A 17007-nucleotide genomic window follows, 5' to 3' on the forward strand; every position below is an offset into this window, starting at 1 on the left:
CAATTCTCGAGCAAGATTAAGCAGGACAATCATTAAACTACACAACATCAGCAACAAAACTTCCTGAACATCAACTAGAGCTTAGAGTCAAATACTGTTTTACTCATGTGTACATTAGCCACGGGATTCCTGAATCCAGAAGCAGATATAAGCACAGTTGATAATGTTAGTGTGAACTAATTAGGAAGAAAGTTGAACTTTGTTGGTCTTGTCGATGTACTCCATAAACTTCTTACGTTCAGAATAGCCAAATGGAAAAGTTGACAATCAAACATATCGTTATCCAACATCACCGCACCTTTAGCCCCAGCAAACAAAGGCTCCAATCCCTGCAAATGAGAACAAATCGGTAAGAGTATCACTAAATTGATTACAACACAGGAGCTCCTGACAACGAGATAATCTCAACATGTTACCTCGATGGAAATGTTCCATCATCGAAGGATATGAAGGGGTAAAATTTCTTCTCTGTAGGGAATGTGTTGATGGAAGCTCCCTGTCAAATGAATTAGGATTTCATCAATTGTAGAGAAAGAGAGAGAGAGAGAGAGCGACGAAGCAACTCACCAGAATGGTCCTTCGATCTCCAGTAACCAATGTGTCTATGAAGCGATGATCAATGCTATTTGCAACTGACACTAGCATCCATGGCGCAACATTACCTACCGTGCCACGACCACTATGCCTATTATTGCCACCATAGGCTAATGTGAGAATCCTCTTCTTATCGCGTGGCACGCACCAATGGCTATCGGCTCCTCGAAGTACTCACTCGCATGGTCGCTACTGATCGAGATGGAGATGTTGTCCACCCCATCTGTGATCGCGTGGTCAAAGGCAACCAACAAGTCTTCGCCTGCAAACCCCACTAGCCAACAGACTTAGTACATCGCAAGCTTGGTAGAAGGCGCTGTGCCTCTGGTTGTCCCTCCGGTGAGGCTGTACAGCTAACAATGTGCACGTTTCTTCTGGCCACAATTGAGGCAGTGCAGGTGCCATGGCCATTGTAGTCCCGTGGAGAAGCTTCTTGAGTCGTGTCGTTGTAGCTGTTGAAGTAGCGTGTTCCAATAATTTTGCTAGCAAAACACAACTGGTCCTACAAGCATGCTTGATGCAAGCAATAACAGAGACGATGAACAAGCGTTGAGGAGATACGTACTTGTTGCATTTAAAGTTCTCACAAGAGCCCTTCCATCTTCTCGACGAAGGTCCAAATCCTTTATTGCTAAAAGATGCAGATTCCAGCAAGATACAAGTCCCGATCACGCCAACGATGACATCTCTTTCCAATAGCAAATTTCGTTTCATGCTCTGAACGACATTTAAGATATATATATATATATATATATATATATATATATATATATATATATATATATATAGAGAGAGAGAGAGAGAGAGAGAGAGAGAGAGAGAGAGAGAGAAAAGACTACCAGCTAGAATTATGGTGAAAAGTATGATTATATCAAGTATGTATACTGGCTATTCTTTCTATATCTTTGGCAGTAAATCTAGCCTCAAATCCATATATATATATATATATATATATATATATAATTCTAGCTGGTAGTCTTTTCTCTCTCTCTCTCTCTCTCTCTCTCTCTCTCTCTCTCTCTCTCTCTCTCTCTCTCTCTATATATATATATATATATATATATATATATCTTTGGCAGTAAATCTAGCCTCAAATCCATTGAAGCTTCTATAGATATGGCTCAAAGACTCCATGGAAGAACTGCACCATCTAGACACACACACAAGTCATCAAATCAAGTGTAATCCTTCATACATTTGTCGTTAAGTTACAAAAATATTTGCAGGAGAGAAAAATAATTACCGGACCTCGAGTACTTGATTCAGAAGATAATGGTGAGGATCTGCTAAGTAATCCGAAGAGGGCAAATCTCCCATGTAGGCAATATAAACCAGCAAGACAAAACCAAGTCATTCCATGTCTGGCACGGATATCTCTAATACTTGCTAATCTTTCTTTCATCAGCACCAGCAATGGATATGAGCAGAGCAAAGGAGATGACGGGGGGAGAGAATAAAATGAAGGTTTACATTTCAAGCTGGAAAATAACATTTTGATCAAGATCAAATATTCAGGTGAAGATTCAAGTATGTTTATCTAGATCAATGGAAGTTTGTTCATGCAGACCAAGTAAAAAGCTCCACATACACATATCAATGAAAATGTACGAAATTCATGATACTATCGTCCAAGAACAAATTGCATGTAGATTTCCTGTTTACTGAGAAGATATAAATAGTAACCAATAAATATAGCTACAAGCATGGTATGCAACTTCGAATGGTACCGCTCGGTACGGGCGGTACATACCGGTTCGACAGCATACCGGTATGCGGACCGCCCGCTACCGGACGGAACGTGCTACATTGCTACAGTGTCACAGTAAGAGGAAGAAATATTTAAAACCGCTCGGTAACAGTGATACAGTGCTCCAACGGTCAAATTTGACCGTTGAAGCCCGTTCTCATAGTATTTAAACCAAGGTTTGTGGTACCGTACCATACCGGCGTTTCGACCCGGGCTCGGTACGGTACGGTATCGGTGTATCGGGCAGTACATCAGGGCGTACCGAGCGGTACACCCTGGTGTACCGAATAATTTTATACTTTTTTCATACTGTAGCACTGTAGCGGTACCGGACGGTCCGTGTACCAGTAACCTGTCGGACCGGTACGGGCGGTACGCTTCAGTATGGCAGACCTTGATTTAAACCTCTTCTTCTCCCCTATTTCACTCCATTACATTTTCATACTCTCTTAAATTATCTCAAACTTTTTTTTTCTCACATTTGTGCTCTCCTAAACTCTACAAAATAACAATTCGTGAATTGAATCAAAACTAATTTGGGAAGATTAAGAGGAAGAACTTTCTAATCAAGAGGTATGTTTACATAAGGACAATTCATAATGGACTAAAATATGAACCTTGCATAAGATATTCTTCAAAGCCCAAAAAAGATATGTGATACTATTCTTACCTAATTTACATTGATTTTGCTAAACTTATGCTATTACTATATTTATTTCTAACTTATAAACCCTATCCTAACTTTTTTTTTTCAAGTATTTTCGGAGGGTTATGAATGTCAACTGCAACTTAAGTACAATTGTATTATGGAAACTCAAATTTTCTGTAAATTTTGATTTTTTATAGTAAAGTATTTACATACTCTGCATAAATAGCTAAAATATTGACATTTTCATTTTAACAAGAAAATCGATTATTAAAAGCATTGTTAGCAAATTCTAGCTATTATGAACTTCTCTCAATTATGCTAACAAAAATAACTATATATATGAATATATTTATATATATATATATTTATATATAAGCTTTCTAGAATCTTCAACTAAGCCAGCACAAGCATACATGGTCAAGTGCAAACAATATATGTATGATAATAACTGAGAGTGCTTGTTCCTAGCTCCCACTCCAACTAATCACTGAGATTATAGTAATATCCTTACATGCTAATACTAGGCTTAAGCATGAGATCTTCCATCAGAAAGTTAAAAATGTAAGGTAACTAGACAAATGGATGCAACAAATAACTACAAGCTTAAGTAGTACAAATATAGATAGTGGTAGTCTAGATAATCTCCATATCTTAAACGTTCAGCTCTAACCATCATTTTCTTACCTAAGCGCTCCTCAAGAAGATACATTGAACATGTGAAAAGCAGATCCATAGGAGGCCAATGATGCATAATAATGGCCTGCAATTATGATAATGGCATTTTTTACCTAATGAAATGACAAATTCATGAGTCAGATCGTGGTGGCAGATTGGGTTAAATTTGATCAAGCATGTGGTTGCTCGACAGCAGGGAGGTTCAACCAGCCACTTATCCCAACAAAACTAAAGGTAACTCACTGGTTACATAGTTCGGTCCAGATAAAGAATAAAGAAATCTTAATCTGCTGCTTCAATTGCATAGAGTTTGGGTCAGACTATGTACACTTGCTACCCATCTCCACTCCACCCAATGGTTGTGACTTCTGATTAGCCTAAATGTCCAATGAACAGAATGTATATACTCCAATGTGAAGGAATTTAAGGCTTCACCCTATGCCAAACGGAAAAAAAGAAAAAAAAAAATGGTGGATCAGGATATCTTGCATCATGTGATCAAATACATAGTCATGATGATAAAAATAATTAAATGTGGATTCTAAGCATCCAAGCCTTTGGAGAAGGCTCATGAAGATCAAAATCCTTGGTCCATCTGACACCCACACGTTTTCAGTGACAAAACAACCCATGAACAAGCAATATGGTCTAAGCACATGCATAGGAACATGCTTGGAAAGAAAAAATCGATGGTGACATTGGTGCTGAAGTGGACTAATTACATTAAGAGATTGATTGATTCTTGGCTTTCTTATTAATTAGAGATAAAGGATTTGAAAATAATTGTTTTGTCACACACTCCTCCCAACCGAATCATATTGTAAATATCTACAACTTATTTGGACTAAAATATGCTCTTACCTGCATGATGTTCATTAGTCAATATTATGAAGTATTCCCTTTAAACAAGCCAGATTGGAATATCTGAAGTCAAAAAGATCAATTATATTTCCACCTTACTGTTAATTTAGTCCATTTCAATTAACTATATGTTAAGTAGTTCGATGCTGTGATCACCTCAAGTCATCAAAAATAACATTTGAAGAAAGAAATAGTCAGGTATAAAATGTATACAAACATCAAAGATCGAACTGTGTTATGCTCGGCACAATATCCGTGACAAGCATAACATGCGTCCATTTTAAACTTAATTAAAAGAATCATTCCATTAACAAGCATATCATCCAGAAACTAGTTCTTTAACAAGGGTATTACCTTTAGTAAATTTTTTATCAAAATTAGAAAGGTAAGAATTCAAACTTTATGCCTGAGAAAAAGGTAAAACTGTAAAACTATGTTTCTGCAATAGAAAGAATCATTTCATCATCCCAAACAATATTAATCAATGATATGCAAAAAGTACCTTCGTAATCTTATCTTTGAAAATAATGGGCATTCGAATTTAACAAATATACCATTACTCATGAAAATTTGAGAAGGGAGACTACATACAGTATACTTAGTTTCTGCTTTTCCCCAACCACTACATCAGGTCTGGAACGATCAAGTGTGCACACACCTAATAATGCATCAATCTCCTAAAGCCAGAAATACAAAGCTTTAGGAAATAATTATCAAGAAAAATCTAGTTGGAAAATTAGTATAAAATTAAGCCTTGTCATCAAGGCCCATTCTATAGAATACATTCTGCAAATGTCCAGCAGGTGAAGTGGGCCAGCATCTAAAACATAAAGTAAAAGTAAGATGCTAGGATAACAAGAAAGATCTCAACAAAATCTGTGAGAAGCATTATAATCACAATATTTATAGACATAATATACCCCCACCCTATTCATAACAGCCATCAACCATCTAGCATGAAAATCCACATTTTTTGCATAGAAATGTACAAAATATAATCTATAGCTAACTCTGTCTTTAAGTAATTGTGAAGATGATGATAAGCTGCATGTAGATAATGTCTTTTGTACAATTTGGTAGGATAAGTTTCAATTTATTGCCAAAGAAAGTCAAATTTTCAAAGTGTTCTAAGATACCTATTACATACGAACCTAACTTTATTATGAATCATGTTTTTGTTTATCCATCAAATAAACTTACATGAGTATATATAAAATTATTGTCCTAACACATAAAATGACCTATATAAATCATTTCATAAACAAAGGGCATGACTCGTATTTCATAAATTATTATCCTAACTTCATAAATGCATTTGATTAAAATTAACAGGTTTATTAATCTTATCTTATATCTCTGCTCTTGATTGCATATTGAAATATCAATCGATACAAAGGGCATGAACGGTGTTGTTTCGGTGTTCCCAAGCAAAACCTACAACCCAACATGATGAGAACTTTAAATGCAACAAGTACGCACCTCCTCAACTCTCGTTCATCATCTCAGTTATTGCTTGCTTGAAGCACGCTACTGAGACCAGCTGTGTTGTGCTAGCAAAATCATTGGAACATGTTACTTCAACAGCTACAATGACACGACTCATGAAGCTTCTCCACAGGACTATGATAGCCATGGCACCCACACTATCTCAATTATGGCCGAAAGAAGCGTCCACAACATTAGCCTGTATGGCCTTACCGGAGGGACAACCAGAGGCACAGTGCCTTCTACCAGGCTTGCGGTGTACAAAGTCTGCTAGCTAACGAGGTGTGTAGGGGAAGACTTGTTGATTGCTTTCGACAACACGATCACGAATGGGGTGGACATTATCTCCATCTCGATCAATAGTGATCATGCGAGTGACTACTTGAGGACTCAATAGCCATTGGTGTATTCCACGCGATAAAGAAGGGGATTCTCACGTCAATCTATAGCGACAACGAACGTGCAATGGTTGTGACATGGTAGGTAATGTTGCGCCATAGATGCTAATGTCATCTGCAAGTAGCATCAATCGCAGCTTCATTGAAACACTGGTTATTGGAGATTGAAGGACCATTGTAGTGAGTTGTTTCAGCTCTCTCTCTCTCTCTCTCTCTCTCTCTCTCTACAATTGATGAAAGTTCTGATTCATTTGACATGGAGTTTCCATCAACACAGAAGAAACATTACCCCTTCATATACTTTGGTGATGGGACATTTCTGCCAAGGTAGCACGTTGAGATCATCTCATTGTCAGGAGCTCCTGTGAGTTGTAATCAATTGAGCAATCTCTTATCGATTTGTTCTCATTTGCAAGAACTACACTCAACTGGGCAAGGATTTGGTGAAAGGCAAGATAGTTCTCTCTTGATCCCCTTATGATGGATCAAGGCTTTTGCTTGCTAGGGTTGAAGGTGCGATGATGTTGGATAACAGGACACTTGATTATTCATGCTCATTCCCTCTCCCAGCTTTTCTAGGTGACAATATCCATGAGAAATTAAATTTATTAGAACCTGCATTACATTCAATGAGAAATAATTTGTTATAAAGCTAAGTTGATAAAAAGCAATGTCAAAAACAATGATATTCTGAATAGCATACAAGAAAACTTCTACCGACTCAACCAAATGTAATAAGATTTATGAGCAATCACCAGGAGCACATAAATAGGGTATGATGAACCCAACCTTATTGTCCCACAGGCATTCAAAACAGAATCAAGAATAATAATGCCAGTATGTGACTGCAGTAATTATTATAGCAACGTAAATAAGCCATCAGCTAAAACAAAAAATTTCATTATCGAATTAATCTGGATGTATTTGTTCAAAGGGAAGAAACCACGTCTTTTTTTAAAATAAATTTTCACCCGTCCCACTGAACACACTTTAAAATCTGCCACTGTTAGCAGGTTGATGACTACAAACTAGAAAGAAGAAAGTGAGATTCCTATGTATTTTATATAAACTCGGTTTCTTGAGCCTCTATTTGCTGCATTAAAGCAATACATCAGTGACTAAGTGCGAAAACACCTAATCATGTCTGAAAATGTATTAAAAGCAACCACATTGCTTGCTGTTGAACACCAACTACAAGCATTAGAGCAAACAGGTAATGTACCTATAACCCCATATAACAATCAGAGTTCCTTTTATGATTCGTTTGGAAATTCCGAGAAAATACAACAACAACTACCCTGCAGAAGAACACTTGCTACAGTGCGTCTATATAGGGATACAATAGAAAGGAAGGACTAAAGAGAAGCACCTGGATCTCGGGAAAGGACATGCGACTGGCGACGGTGGGGCCGGCGTCGGAGACGAGGCGGCAGACCGAGACGACGTAACCGGGGTTGTACTTCATGTGGAGGGTGATCGGCCAGCGGATCTTGGTGTCGCCACCGACGTGGTTGAACTGGAAACCCATGAGGGCCTCCACGAGCGCCCTCTTCCCGTCGGTCTGGTGCCCCACCACCAGCACCGCCGGTACGTCGAAGGGCGTCTCGAACTCCTGCGCCAGCCCGTGGAGCTAGCTCGTTGTACTCCTCGTAGAGCTTCCCGGCGTCCCTCGGCTCCTCATCGCGGCCACCAAGAGATGAGGTGGCGGTGAGTCACGGGCGCGAAACGCACGCAAACCCTAATTTTGTATTCTGGATAACGAAAGATACCAGAAAATACTTTTGCGACAGCACACGCACTGATGGAGGGCAAAAGGTCAATAAATTAATCCCTCATTTATACCGTCAAGTAGATTATGACTAATGAAATTAAAATTAATTGGATTAACAATTTAAGCTTAAAAGGTTATTAGTTATCTCATGGAATCACTAATAACTTTAAAATCGACTTAATTATATATTGAGCATGAGAGGAAGTGGCTATATGAAATCACCACTAAATCGTATTAGGGTTTGACTCCGTGCCGTATTGACCGACAGCAAGAGATCATAAAGCCTAATGCCCAATGTCAACGGCGTAAGAGAACGAGTTAATGGATATATAAGAAAGTGCACTAATTGTGCATCGCCATAGAACAATAGTATTTCTTAAAAGTAACATCCTGTAGGAGACAAATAATTCTTGTTGGGTTGTTTTATTGTTGATCCCAATCCTGCAAAAGAAAAAGGAGGATTGCATTAGGCAGTTGATAAATATAATAATATTGTATCAGGCATTATGGAAATAGATCTCGACCGATTGAAATCGTAGAAATAGATGACATAATTCTTTGTTCTTACTGAACAAAGGCTTTACATCTATCTACAATAACAAGTCCAATTGGATCGATAAAGAACGCTGACATCTGCATCTGCATTGTGGCTCTACTGAGGCTAGAAATCGCTATGGTCGGACGAGATAAGAACTCAACTGCTCATTTATCTCTCTAAACTTCTCCTTCAGCCGCTGTAACTGCAAGCAGCATATCTAAGTTAGCGAACGACAGAGGCACCATGACATTTGTGGTAGGTTAAAAGCCAATACCCGTTTCAATTCGATCTCCAATTCCCGCTTGCGCTGTCCGAGAGAGTGGCGTAGCTGAGTTATGTCAAAAATTTGGTCCAAGTCATCTCCAAATGCAGATTCCAGGTCTTCCCACAGAAGGGCTGGCAACTTGTCGACAACCGGCATCAGGAAGAAGCAATTGAACTGCAGAATAAATGTTGGGAGTTGGATAAGAGTTAAAAATCATGGTAATGACTAGCATCAACATCATTTCAAGTGAGCCACAAATTTTCAGGCAGCTGAATCTACAAAGTTACCATGAAAAAAAGAACATAGGAGAGGCATTATTTGGGATAAGAATGTGAAGCTTAACAAGTGTTGTTGCATGTTGAAAGAAATTCTATACCAACCACGATATCTTTGTAAGATAGTAGGCAGATAATGCATTTACTGTTCTAATCATTTTGAATGCACAACAATAAATCATCACTGTGAAAATGACAACAAGCTCTAGATAGTAGTAAATGATGGAATGGCACAGCATATGACTGGTTTCTACAGCAGCTCTAGAGTTTAGATCAACTGCATGTAATATAAGTCACCAAGTCATCAATCGAACAAAATTAAATTTGACAATTTTTCACCAAAAGCAAAGCGAATATATACTTACAGACCTTTAATTCTGTAGATACCAGAAAATGCTCCTTGATCCCATGAAAAATTTGATATACCAAGGCATAAACAATTCTTTCAGATGAAGGAGCCAGTCTTCGGTTCCACAGTGTGCTATCCAAAAGATCAACCAGCCTTGTTTCTGCTGTGGGATTGCATGGAATCGAGTCAGAACATGGGTTAGAATGGTTAGGTTTTGAATCTGGCTTCGATCTATCAGATTTGTTGTCATTCAGAGCCAAGTATTGTTCCTGTTGAACACCTGAAGAGATGGTGCTAGCGCTATACTGCTCTGAGCTAGCAAATGAGTCCAAAAATTGGCATAATCCAGCCCGATTCTGTAATTTTGAACATAGGGGTATGTAAAGGTGGAAAAATTAAAATTTGGAGTATGTCATGGTCTAAGCATTAACATCCAAACCTTGTTATGAAGAGACCAAGTGACATATCGTGTAGTGCTCACTAAGTCTTCCATACATCTGAATGCATACAAAAAATTGGCCTACATTAGTCTTTCAGCAAAAGGCACTTAAGAACATTAAACCATCTTTTAGAATTATTCTACATCAAATACTTGTGCATACTCGCACATGATCATAACAACAGCAACCTTTTTGTCATTTGGAGATATCAGTCTAGAGTGCAATCTGGCTACATAATAATAGCCTCCAGGTCGGAACGGTTGCAGAACAAAATTTAGAAACAGGAACATGTGGGAAAGCTTGAAAACATGATTAACCAACACATATCTTCTCAGCTGCTGAGATCGGGAGAATAAATAAATATTCGAAAGGTATGAGCAAAATTACTTTTCACGACATGATCGTTCAGTCGATTCAGCAAAATTATTAAAGGCTGTCTCAACACGTCTCAGAAATACTTCATGGCCACTAAGATACTCTCCATCTTTCTGTCGAAAGTCTATGATTAGTTTTATGAGCAAATATCAACATATACCATCATGCAGAAATTTAGGAAGACCCTTACCTGCAACAGATACACGGAAATCGGCAGTAGCCTCTTCAAAATGTATAGAAGCCTAAAGCCCAACTGTCAGAAGAAAGGCAACACCGAAGTTTTAGATAAGGTCCAACAGTCCAAGTACCAATTAGAGACAAATTTGAGAAATTTAAGTGATAGTTTTCTCTAATTACCATATGTTGAAACTGAAATATGTATGTGCAAATAAGCATAACAAACATTATATTCTTCTGAAAGACAAGTGAGGTCAGTTCAGAATGTGCATGCAGGAAGGATAAACGTCTGATCCTCCATACTTTATTCAACAAGAATGTCAAACGGAATACAGATGGAATTTATTCCTTGAACCGAAAGCATGGATAGCTCCAATACAGGGAATTAAATCAAGACAATAGAAGTAACTAGTCCTGAAACTTGGTAAAATACAGGTGGATGTCTTCAGATAACCTGGTCAAAAAGAAATATATTAGCCAAGAATGTAGAACAGATCTTTATATATGTATGCTTATAATGTTTATATAATGCATATATGTGTATATATGGCCAAGTCTGTAAGGTCAATTCACAAGGATAGCAAGCCCACCTACAAATTTTAGCCCTCACAAACACGTGTAAGATGCAATCAGAAATTTGAGCACAATGCCTAAATTGAAGGCATACGGGAGGCTAAACAAGTCAGAAGTTACTAGGTTCTGCCCTATGTCACCAGCTAGATTTCCTGGTTTGATCATTCTTCATCAATGGTAGAAGACAGAACTCAGTACAAATACAAGGAAAAAGAAATAGAATGACACTTAATCATGAACCTGATGAAGGAAAGGCTCAAAGGTATCACGAGCTTTGGCAACAGCAATTACGCAGGCAGTCCTAGGACAAAAGTTGAATAAAACATAGTTATTACATCAGAGAGATGAATGAGGTTAAACAACAAAAAAGTGAGAAAAACTAAGAAATACCTAGAGTAGTTCGTTCCATCATGAATGTCTTCAACTCCACATGCATTTACTATCTCCTCCCTAGTAATTGGAGGACACTTGACACCTCCAACAACAAGACGAAATTCTGCCATTGCACGATGGTATTGCGCACCGCCATAAAGACGCATTCCAGCATTCTGAGAAGGAGATATAAGCAGGGTTATTAACCCAATAGTTTATATGTTATGCTGACCAGACCTTAAGTTGCAAGTGATGCCAGAAAGAAACTGAACATTTGAATGCAATCACAGATATTCTTGCATACAAATGCTATACTTATGAAGCATACACTTAACTACGTAGTTAAATTTCATCTAGTCAAAAAATTATTAAAAGTTGTGTTGCCACACACATTTAACAATACATTAAGGGTAAAAGACCAGAATCTACAAACCCCAGCATCCACTTACTTTTTTCCCCTCTCCTGCTGGCAGTCAGCCTCGTTTCAATAATATGCATGTCTGAGTTCAAATCTCATACTGAGGATCTAAGTTTAGCAAATCTAACTTGCTCAAAGAATAGCAGACAACATGCCATATTTAGTAACTTCTATTTGTTACTTGATTAACATAGTATGGCACTTGTGTCATACAAGTGATAAATCTGTTGTACCCTTACCGTGCCAAACTTTATGTTGTATAAATAGGTTCAAGACTCAAATAGCCTCAGAGAAGTAACATACTAGTTGAACAGTCAATTGGTCTCCCAGTGTATATAAAACAAAGAAAAACCTTGTTCTATCAAAAGCACCGAATTCCTTAAGGCATTTAGATCCTTATTCTATAATGGGTCGCCACTTGACGGTCACCCACTGTAACTACTTCTAGTGATACAGATAAAAGTTACATAATTGAATTCATTCTCTACCCATTCCCAAAAAATCAAGTAGCCCGTTTATCTATACCCAACTGATGACACATCAGAACCCAAAATTATACAATTCATAGTGTAATAATAGATAGCGTACTCCCTTTGCAGGACAATTTTCAATACCGTGTTGTTGAATAGCTCTTGCATTTGATTCAATGTCCATTTATCTATATTACTTGGAAGGTCACTCATTCTGGGTCATTATCCAACTTCCATAATTGACTTCAGGAACACGCAAGCTAGGTTTGCTTCTTGTTCAAGAACTTGGCCCAAATACTCGATCTCGATATCCTGAGACAACCCTGTTCTAATGACTGTAGATAACACTGTCCCAACATATTAGATGTAGTATTTGACATCCTATGCCTTTACTCCAAAGAAACCTCCTCATTACACACTCAGTTTCATTTGCAATAACCACAAGCACCTTATAACATGATAGAAGATAAATTAGCATCATAAAAGAATGAGAAAGATGAGAAAAACATTTGGCATCATGAAGCAATCCTTTCCCAACATGCAAGCTTATTGTTCAAACATATTAATAGAAAATGGAGCATCACAGGGCCTCACTGGACCAGTTTGACTCTTCTCAGGACATGAAAAGGATAATATAACATCAAACAAAGGCAAACTTTCTTTGACCTGCAATGCTTAGTCCTCACTGAACCAATCTGACCCTCAGATCACACAATGGCAGAGAGTCTCACTGGGACATTGTGTGGTTAGTTTGAAATACTTAGTATTTCATCTTAATTGTGCGATTACAAAGATGTAAAATGCAGTTCATGAAATAAGATGATAACTGTATGCTAAACTCACATGCGTGTTAATCTCACATATATAGACTAACAGGCTACAGCAGCAGAACTTACAGGCATCATCTTGTGTGGAAGCTGAAGACTGTCAGTTCCTGTAAAAGGTCCACCCATAGTCCTCTCATCCAGCAATGTTTCTCCTGCAAATTGAGCAATTTAAATTTGCACAGGTGACATAATGAAGCATCGCTTTGTTTCAAAAGAACATCATGAAACATTCCTAATACTTATCATCATGAAATAGGCTACAGAGCGTACCAAATTTATCAGGAGGTGCCACAACTGTGCCTTTCAATAACAAAGATAACTGAAAAGAAATTATGGATCAGCACAGCTCTTCATATGCATAATAAAATATGTCAAACATAAAAGTATATCAACAAACAGTGAGTTGGATGATCTTGTTTGTCTATTATCAATGTTTTTGTTGTTTTTATATTTGGAATTTTTTTAAAATAAATTGAATAACTGAAGAGAACCTTGGTCAAAAAAGAGTCATGGAATGCACGTCCCTTTTCCTTCAATTTTGCTTCATCCAAATTTCTGTAGACAAACATAACAAGAGTAAATAAAGAAAACATCAGGAAAGCCATTTCAACTGTCATATTTACTCCAAATTACTTTAGGTACGTGACAGACACAAAACAAAACAAAAAAAACCTCGACTCCTAAGTTAATGAATCCAACCTATTTATAATAGTAGCTTGCAAAGATCGGAAAGCATTCAATGAAAAAACATAACATTGAAGTTTATCATCCTATACTGCAATAAACCTCATCTTGACTCATCATAAACATAAACTTAAGTATTCACCTGAATTCTTGGTTAGTTTCACGTATTTTCCTCGTAGTGCTCCGAAGTTCCTTCTCCAAAAGTGGAATGATTAGTGGAACATTGTCCATATACCTTAGGAACATAGTTTCAGAAACAACATTAGAAGGTCCACATTACATCAATACTAGAAATAAGGATGAATAAATATTTGTACCTTTTCTGCAACAATTCTTCCAAAAATAATCTAAGGCTGCTCACACCTATTCTACTTCTTTCCTCCTTTGACAATGACCTACCTAGCTTTCCCTCTAAAGCCACAATATCTTCCATTTCTCTCAAACAGATGGCCTGCATTTAAAAGATATGAACAGAGAACAAGTATAAGCATCACATGTGGCCGTAGAATCTTCATGTAATGTTAGATAATACTCGACAGTCATTTGATAAACAACATTCTCAACATAAAAAGGTCATGACCTAGATTCATAATTATTCGTGTGTGATAGATTCATGAAATATTATTTTAGTGATCTTCGTGGACACAAGAAACATAAACATTAACATATAAACATGTGCAACTCCAACACCAGGAACAGTACAAGTAGATCACATCCTCCGGTAAACAAATTTTGATGTGCAGAAATACAAAGATTGCATATAGAGAATTAAGTGGCATATAGAAAACAGAACTTTCTTAAACTCCTCATTGGATCGATAAATAGCTTCACTCCCAGAACCAACTCTCCCTGATGGCACAGAAGTGAAGAAGGGTGAACCACCTAACAAACAGCCATCCAATGTACAAGCAGGTGGTTTAAGAAAAACTTCAACATCTGAAGCCCGTGCAAACTGCAGAATTTTTGTGTCGAGCTTTGTGGATACAATGACAGTCCTTGAAAGCTCAGGATCAATCTGTATTAACCAAAGAAACCAAGTGACCAAATTTACTGTGACAGACTTAAGAGAATTCCAAATTTCAGAATGCAACAACTGCCAGACTGTGTGCTGAGTCATGGAACAAGTCAAATAAATGAGCAGCACAAACTACCAAAAGAAGATGGTACAGACTTGCATCACTATTCTGCGTGTTGTGGCATTACTCCAATCACTGCAATCTTCAAGGCATAAAATGATTAACTCTTTATGCTGCATTTTAGCTCGTACAAGTGCCTCCACTGCACGAGCTTGTCCCTGCAAAAAAGAAGAAAAGAAAGATCTCATCAAAGGGATGCAAAAAATTGTTAAATAGCATCAGCAGCTAGAAAGGCCAGCCGTGATTCTCGATCATGCATGATTTTTTTTAGCTTAACATCACTTCATAATATTTGTGTGAAGTAACTCATAAAGAAGCAAAGTGGAAAATACACCTGTAAAGTTCGGTTCCTTCGACCTGGAGCTGGAATAATAAGACCCGGTGTATCAATGATGGTAAGATTTGGGCAGTACTTATACTCTATCCTAATAATGATTTCTTTTTCTGAAAACTGACAAGGATCACTCTCCAGCCTCATGTTTTCAGCTTCAATATAAGCCTGGAAGAAAACAAAGAATGAGCAATCACCAGGAGCACATAAATAGGGTATGATGAACTCAACCTTATTGTCCCACAGGCATTCAAAACAGAAGCAAGAATAATAATGCCAGTATGTGACAGCAGTAATTATCTTAGCAAAGTATATAAGCCATTAGCTAAAACAAAAAAAAAATCATTATCGAACTAATCTGGATGTATTTGTTCAAAGGGAAGAAACCACATCTTTTTTACATCAATTTTCACTCGTCCCACAGAACACACTTTAAAATCTGCCACTGTTAGCAGGTTGATGACCACAAATTAATAAGAAGAAAGTAAGATTCTCCCCCATGAAGATAGTAAGTATTTTATATAAAACTCAGTTTCTTGAGCCTCCATTTGCAGAAATAAAGCAATACATCAGTGACTAAGTGCGAAAACACCAAATGATGTTCTGAAAATGTATTAAGTGCAAACACATTGCTTACTGTCGAACACCAACTACAAGCATTAGAACAAACATGTAATGTACCTATAACCCCATATAGTAATCAGAGTTCTTTTTATGATTCGTTTGGAAATTCTGAGAAAATACAACAACAACTACCACCCTGCAGCAGCAACACTTGCTTCAATGCGTCTATATAGGGATACAATGGAAAGGAAGGACTAAAGAGAATCACCTGGATCTCGGGAAGGGACATGCGACTGGCGACGGCGGGGTCAGCGTCGGAAACGAGGCGGCAGACCGGGACGCGGTAACCGGGGTTGTACTTCATGTGAAGGGTGATCGGCCGGCGGGTCTTGGTGCCGCCGCCGACGTGGTTGAACTGGAAACCCATGAGGGCCTCCACGAGCGCGCTCTTCCCGTCGGTCTGGTGCCCCACCACCAGCACCGCCGGTACCTCGAAGGGCGTCTCGAACTCCTGTGCCAGCCCATGGAGCTCATTGTACGCCTCGTAGAGCTTCCCGGAGTCCGAAGAGGAGGATTCTTGTTCCTCCTCCTCCTCCTCCTCCACCGCCGCCAGCGCGGCCGCCGCCTCTTCGCCTCCTCCGGCCTCACCCCTTTGGGCAGCTCCGCCCTTCCTCATGGCCTCCGGCGACGATTGGGAGTGAGAATACGGAATGGGGAAAGCAGGCAAGAGGAGGAGCGGCCGCACGGTCGAGCGATCGCGTGGGCGGGGATAAAAGCCGAAAAGAAGAAGAGGGGCGCGTCCAAGGAGATGAGGCCGCGCTGACTCACGGGCCAGTCATTCCGTGAAGGATCACCGTTCATCTAGTCTCCAGATGCTTCGAGATCCGTAAAAGGTCTGCGAGACCCTGATGGGTGATATCCATTTCCTTTCAGGATCGCCGTCCATCAGTGTCACAGATTGCGTTGAACCCACACATGCGAGCTTCATGGATGCTGTGGAGATCCGTGCAACATCCTGATAAGTGGCCCCGAT

The 17007-nt window shown here is 38.6% G+C and overlaps 1 protein-coding gene across 2 annotated transcripts; it reads right to left on the reverse strand.

The window, feature by feature from the left end:
- Positions 1-60: 60 nt before the first annotated feature.
- On the reverse strand, positions 61-16763 carry LOC103968394 (dynamin-like protein ARC5). Of its 2 annotated transcripts, XM_065087102.1 has the most exons (25): positions 16243-16763; positions 15414-15578; positions 15115-15237; positions 14737-14958; positions 14261-14394; positions 14086-14178; positions 13751-13814; positions 13530-13578; positions 13329-13411; positions 11563-11720; positions 11413-11473; positions 10613-10675; positions 10435-10535; positions 10047-10104; positions 9888-9963; positions 9628-9770; positions 8993-9157; positions 8705-8920; positions 7779-8621; positions 6006-7024; positions 5118-5203; positions 1160-2072; positions 568-1046; positions 417-496; positions 61-329 (listed from the first exon to the last, which is right to left on the reverse strand). In XM_065087102.1, exons 1-18 carry the CDS (start codon positions 16648-16650, stop codon positions 8852-8854), a joined length of 2235 nt encoding a protein of 744 aa, XP_064943174.1. In that variant the 5' UTR covers positions 16651-16763; the 3' UTR covers positions 61-329; positions 417-496; positions 568-1046; positions 1160-2072; positions 5118-5203; positions 6006-7024; positions 7779-8621; positions 8705-8851. The 2 variants fall into 2 exon arrangements, with proteins under 2 accessions (XP_064943174.1, XP_064943173.1); XM_065087101.1 differs by having other exon boundaries at positions 9628-9963; positions 16243-16762.
- Positions 16764-17007: the final 244 nt, after the last annotated feature.

This window comes from Musa acuminata, chromosome BXJ1-10 (assembly GCF_036884655.1).
Source record: "Musa acuminata AAA Group cultivar baxijiao chromosome BXJ1-10, Cavendish_Baxijiao_AAA, whole genome shotgun sequence".
In the NCBI taxonomy this organism is placed as follows: Eukaryota; Viridiplantae; Streptophyta; class Magnoliopsida; order Zingiberales; family Musaceae; genus Musa; species Musa acuminata.

Bases quoted from the DNA above. Each gene is read 5' to 3' on its own strand.
- LOC103968394 (XM_065087101.1), bottom strand. From the start codon at position 16,650: ATGAGGAAGGGCGGAGCTGCCCAAAGGGGTGAGGCCGGAGGAGGCGAA. The intron at 14,179-14,260 runs GTACAAATATTT...TATGTTCCTAAG, and splicing joins GAAGAATTGTTGCAGAAAAG to GTATATGGACAATGTTCCAC. The intron at 10,676-11,412 runs GTTCATGATTAA...TTCTTCTGACAG, and splicing joins TTGAGCCTTTCCTTCATCAG to TTGGGCTTTAGGCTTCTATA.